This window comes from Callorhinchus milii, unplaced genomic scaffold (genome assembly GCF_018977255.1).
Source record: "Callorhinchus milii isolate IMCB2004 unplaced genomic scaffold, IMCB_Cmil_1.0 Scaffold25, whole genome shotgun sequence".
NCBI classification, from domain to species: Eukaryota; Metazoa; Chordata; class Chondrichthyes; order Chimaeriformes; family Callorhinchidae; genus Callorhinchus; species Callorhinchus milii.
Genome location: NW_024704766.1, coordinates 8,268,233 through 8,274,256, shown reverse-complemented (window position 1 = coordinate 8,274,256; position 6,024 = coordinate 8,268,233). Strand labels below are relative to the sequence as shown.

General features: G+C 45.9%; 1 protein-coding gene across 1 annotated transcript; it reads left to right on the top strand.

The window, feature by feature from the left end:
- The first annotated feature begins 1,057 nt into the window (after positions 1–1,057).
- ten1 (TEN1 subunit of CST complex) lies at positions 1,058–4,609 on the top strand. Its single transcript, XM_007911432.1, has 4 exons — positions 1,058–1,112; positions 1,569–1,609; positions 2,188–2,351; positions 4,027–4,609. The coding sequence occupies exons 2-4, from the start codon at positions 1,587–1,589 to the stop codon at positions 4,170–4,172; spliced, it is 333 nt and encodes a 110-aa protein (XP_007909623.1). The 5' UTR covers positions 1,058–1,112; positions 1,569–1,586; the 3' UTR covers positions 4,173–4,609.
- The last annotated feature ends 1,415 nt before the right edge of the window (positions 4,610–6,024 follow it).

Sequence of the window (6,024 nt, the reverse complement as noted above, 5' to 3'; positions counted from 1 at the left end):
GCAAGGTGGACGGTCTGCGGGAATCCCTCCAACCCTTTCCCAGCCCATATTATAAAGTACTTCCGGATGTACCAAGACAGTTGAACAGAAGGACATAGGTTTAGATTGGAAAAGGCAATTTCAGGACAGTTACCATGAAGTATTTATTTACCCAGAGGATAATTAATGACTGGAAAGTTGAGATCAAATGGGCTGAAGGGCCTTCTTTTTTGTCTGCCTTTTCGGGCCAACAATAATAATAATAGTCGTTGCATTTGATACATCGCCTTATCACGTCTTCTAGACGTCTCAAAACACTTCACACTGTAAAGTGAATTGACTGTGTATTTTTGTGGGTGAAACGCGGCAGCCAATTGCGCACAGCAGCGTCCCACAAACAGTCGTGGATTGAAGTGACCAACAATTATTGCTTTTCTTTTCTTGAGGGATTATTATCAGGCGTGTGGTGAGGAAACTTGCCCAACGTCTCTGGCTTGTGAGGCGAGTGCTTTAACCACTGAGCTACAGGACGCCAGTGTAACTGTGATTAGAGCAATCTCCAGATAAATTGGTCATTCACTTCAGGGCCAGGCGTGGGCCGCGCTCCTGAAATGATCGTCATGTTTAGTGGGTTTGGCAGTAATTACTACCAACTTTGCCATGAGGGTTAGGAATAAAAGATCCTCTCTGTAATGCAACGCAATGACTAACCGGAGTCCCTCCATATCAATAATAATCGGCAGTTTAACTGTTTATTTTCTCACCGGTTTCCTGTAGGTTGTGTCCCTGTCCTGGCGGTTGGTTGCTCTCCAACATCAGGACTGACCTCGTGGGGGAGCAGCGGGAATCAGAGGCCGAGGCTCGGGCCGGGCCTGCGGGGGAGGGGGTTGCCATGGCGACCGCCCCAACCGTGACCCAGCGGCGCGAGCCTGAGATTCAAACTGTAACGGTCGGCGCGAGGGCGGGAGGCGCCGCTCCGTGAGCCGCTCTCAGCCTCACTGTCCTCTGACTGCCCGGCCACAGCCGCGCGGGGCCCGGGGAGAGATGCTGCCGCGGCCCGGGGACTTCCAGCTGCTGTGGGAGGTTTGTTCATCCGCAGGGACAGAGGGAAAAACGATCAGAACCGTGGGCAGGTGAGCGGGAGAGGCCCCGGGAGAGGCCCGGCGGCAGCCGCGGCCCCACATCCCCCGGTGCCCCACACATCAATATCATTTATTACAGTGACTGTTGACGGCGGCAGTCGGTGAGCCGCGAGTGGCGGCTTCAGCCTCACTGACATTCACTATAATACATAGTAATAATCCTTGGATTTGATGTCGCGCCTTATCGCTACTGCTTCACAAAACAGTAAAGTGTAGTGACTGTATTTTGTGGGCGAAATGCAGCAGCCAATTGCACAGAGCAGCGTCCCACAGACAGCAGTGGGTTGTAGTGACCAAATTATTTTTTAAAAACATTTTGAAGGGATAATTGTCTAACTTTTCAATAAGATGCTGTGTATTTCACTCTTCCCCTTTCGGCATTACTCCATAATTGTGCATCATCTGAACTTCCAGTTCACAGTGCAGGACGTGCTTTTCACTTTTCAGGTGGATGTTAGAGACAGTATGGCACTAATTGACATTAGAAGGTAATTTCTTAATAATAATAATAATAATCCTTCATTTGATATAGCGCTTTTTGCGTCGGGAGGACGTCCCAAAGCGCTTCACAGAACACACTGTAAAGTGAATTGACTGTATATTTGTGGGCGAACGCGGCAGCCAATTGCGCACAGCAATGTCCCACAAACAGTCGTAGATTGAAAATGACCAATTTATTATTGTTTTTGGTTTTGGAGGGAATATTATTAGGCTCTGTGTGGAGTAAGGAAACTTGCCCAAGGTTTCGCCCTCTGCCTGGAATTGAACTCAGGTCTCTCGCTTGCAAAGCGAGTGCTCTAACCACTGAGCTACAGGACTACACTTCTTCATTGTCCTGGACAACAATCTCCCAGATAAATAGGTTCATTCACTTCAATGACTGTTTTAGGGGCCTTGGGGAGTATATTTTCTGCCGTGTTCCCTAAAAATACACAGTGACAATTGACAGCAATTCCCTGTCACATGCTTTGTTTTAGTGTTACAGATACTGTAGCAAGAAAGTGCTGCACCTCTTGGAGGCAACCTTCTCCACTTGAAACCTTGTTTGTAATCTTGTTTGTTCCAGGTTATCCAGCTACCATGCCAGGATATCTGAGGCCATCCTCATCATGCATCACAACTCGACACTTTATCAGCTCGCTGTATACACTGCACTAGTGGAGCCATTCGAAGCCCATCTCGGATCAGACTACATGGTACTCGGAGAGATCGAAGCTACTGAAGGTGTGTGTAAGTGTGCCAGTCCAGAACAAGACAAATAATACATCTGATGGAAATGAGGGAAATCAAAGTTTTCCAAATTCTGCAGCTATCTTGTTTTGAGATGGAATTTGACTTAGTTGAGTGCTGAGTATTTGCAACTTTAATTTGAATGGATACCAGTGCTTATGTGTAAGTGGTATAATAAGTCATGCCACGTTTCAGGGAATAGAGGTCAGTCACAACTGGGATCCCAAGGCCTTATCATCACCATGCTTCCTCTGCTAATTCCCAGCTCCGCCTGCTGGCCCATATATTTCATTTATCCATTCCAGTTCTCCCACTATCTGGTTTGACCCTCAACTATCCTCCTCACCTCAGGCGCTGACAGCATCTGACAGACGGAGTCCTGTAGCTCAGTGGTTAGAGCACTCGCTTTGCAAGCGATAGACCTGAGTTCAGTTCCAGGCAGAGGGCGAAACCTTGGGCAAGTTTCCTTACTCCACACAGAGCCTAATAATAATCCCTCCAAAACAAAACAATAAATTGGTCACTCAATCCACGACTGTTTGTGGGACATTGCTTTGCGCAATTGGCTGCCACGTTTCGCCCACAAATATATACAGTCAATTCACTTTACAGTATATTCTGTGAAGCGCTTTGGGACGTCTAGAAGACGTGAAAGGTGCTATATCAAATGCAAGGATTATTATTGTTATTATTATTACTGAGCCAGTCCAGAACCTTGGCATCTTGTTTGACCCTCAACTATCCTTTCTACCCCACATCTGTGTCATGACCTGCTTTGCCTTCCCCACCTCTGCAACATCGCCTGGCTCCGCCACTGTCTCACACCGCAGGCCCCCGAGACCTTCATGCATGTACTCATAACATCCAGGCTCAACTATGCAAACTTCCTGCTTGTTGGCCTTCCCAAGTCCTCCCTCTATAGACTGCAGATCATCCAGAACTCTGCAGCCCGTGTCCTCCCCTGCACCAGGCTCCGTGACCCTATCACCCCCATCCTTGCCCGATTCCACTGGCTTCCCATCACACAAGAGAATACAGTTCAAGATCCTGGTCCTCGCCTTCAAAGCCCTCCATGGCCTTGCTCCCCCTTCTGCAATCTCCTAACCCCTTACCAATCAGCGGGCTCCGGCCTGTTTCACGTCCTCTGCCTTCTGCCACTCTGCTCCCACCCTCTGGACCTCCATCCCACAGTCCCTCTGCCTCGCCCTCTTGCTTGCCTCCTTCAAACCCCATGTCAAGACTCTCCTCTTCAACCATGCTATCAAATCACCCTGCTTCTCAACCCCTGCCCTCCACCCTCCCCAATCCCAACCCCCAGCTCAGGTCTGAAACACTGACTGTCCAGTGCCTTAGGACATCCTCCTGACGTGAAAGGCATTACACATGTAATTTTGTTGTTGGTTTCTTATTACTAGTATCTGTAGAAAGTTTGGAATTGAGGGACATGGAAATAAATACAATTTGGAACTTGTTCCCCAGTACCGTGTTGAGGTATTGTCAAATGGTCTTATTATGAATCCTATAGCTTTAGGATCATATAACATCTGTGAAATGGATGTAAACCAAAAGCAGATAATGAAAGAGGCTCCCACATGTTTCATTAGTTCTACATCCTCTCTTTCTGTATTTATATTCTGCCTTTGTATTGATATGAATTCTGTGGTTTTATTTTCAGGCAACATTCCCGTGATTCAGGCTAGGTTGCTGATGTGTGTAGACGGGATTAACCTGCCACTTTTGGAGCGAGCCATACAGGAACAGAGAAAATATTTCCAGGAGCGAGATGGAAGAAGTGACCTTGAAACTGAGGAAGTGAAGTAAAAGAAACAAAAAAAAGCCCTTTTAAATCAGATAAACCATTTACTGCTGGCACCTGTTTGCTGCATCCAAATCGACTGGCAGCCAGTAGTGATATCTATTAGCCCATATTAGCTTTGAATCAGCCTGGGTTCGAGGATGATATTGTAATTTTGAAACTTGTTCACATCTGCTACTGGCTGCAGCTAGATGCAATTTACTGTTTGAATATTTTGGTGTATTCAGCCAAAGATGATATAGTGTTTGGACATATTGGAAGGTTTGCATGTTGTTGCTGATCTCTGGAGTGTTTATCTTGTCATTATCACACACATTTGCTTGGTAAATACTTGAAATGACAGCTTATTGTTTGACACTGCGATGTATACAGATTGTCCTGTGGTGGTGGCACTGTGATACAATTAGCTAATCTTGCTAAATAAAGCACTTTGTTCTGATAATCATTTTTCTAATCTGATATTACAACAACAACAAGAAGATTGCATTTATAGATTGCCTTTCATGTCGGCAGGACGTCCCAAGGCGCTGGACAGTTGGGTCGGGACCTGAGCAGGGGGGAAGTGGTCAGGGGGAGGGGAGGGAAGGGAGGGAGCGAGGAGGGGGTAGAGAGTCGAGAAGGAAGCTGAAGGCACTGTCGAAGAGAAAGGTCTTGAGACCGGCCTTGAAGGAGGAAAGGGAGGAAGCGGCGAAGGCACTGGGGATGGAGTTCCAGAGCCTCGGGGCTGAGAGGCTGAAGGCCCGGCCACCGATGATAGGGCGGTTGGGACGGGGGATGTGGAGCAGACCGGAGCCAGAGGAACGGAGGGTACGGGCAGGTAAGTAGGGGGATAGTAGGTCGGAGAGGTAGGAGGGAGCGAGGCCGTGAATGGCCTTGTAGGCGAGGATGAGGATCTTGAATTCGATCCTCTGGGGGATGGGGAGCAGTGGAGGCGAGCGAGGGTGGGAGTGATATGGTTGCGAAGCACACCAAGGAATGACAGTTAACATATCTCATTTCTTGCATTTCTCAGTCTGGCTAAATGTTATTTCTTTCCTTGGAACAATCTGCATTTCTACATACATAATTTACTCAACACTTTGCTCCTAATTTTTGTTTTTCTTCCAAAGTTCCTATCACACATGTATTTTTCCTTCACATTATTTGTAATACATTGACTTGTGATGTATTTTGTAGTTTAAACAGTTGTTTTGCTAGTGTAGCCATTTACTGAGAGAAGAGTAGGCTTAGATTAGCTGAACCATTTCATCACCTCAACCAGATCCCACATGTTGGGTATCATGTTGTTGTCTAGACAGATTCACGAAGAATGATTATTTGGGCCAGATACTGGAGCCCAGCGTGAGTCAACATTCATTAAGAGGGAAACTGGAACAAAAAAAGCAATAGATCTCCATTTGATAAACAAAATTAATAACATCTTTCTCAGATGATCATCAGTGTCTAAACCCAGCTTTGTGTGGAAGCCAATCTGTCAAGATGATGGGAAAAGGATTCCTTTGCGATTGCAAACTTGACTCATACAGATAGAAACTCATGTAGCAGAGTTGCTTATCAAAAGCAAGAAGCATGAAATTGTTTCTTAACATTTTTGGTGTCAGCTTTAATTTGAAAAGGTCTGGCCCAGAGTTCCAAGTATTTATTTGAGAAAAGTGAGGTTGACTTGAAAGCTTCAAAAGCTGATCGATGCATATTTTCTATTAAAGTTGAATTTTCCTATTAATAAAAAAGTTTTCAATTCTGTGCTTTTCATTATTTTGTACTTTAAAATTAAATAATTTATCAAAGACACATAGAAAAAATAGTACAAGAGCAGAGGTGGCCAGAGAATGTCGAATAAGGAGATTATTGACTGGC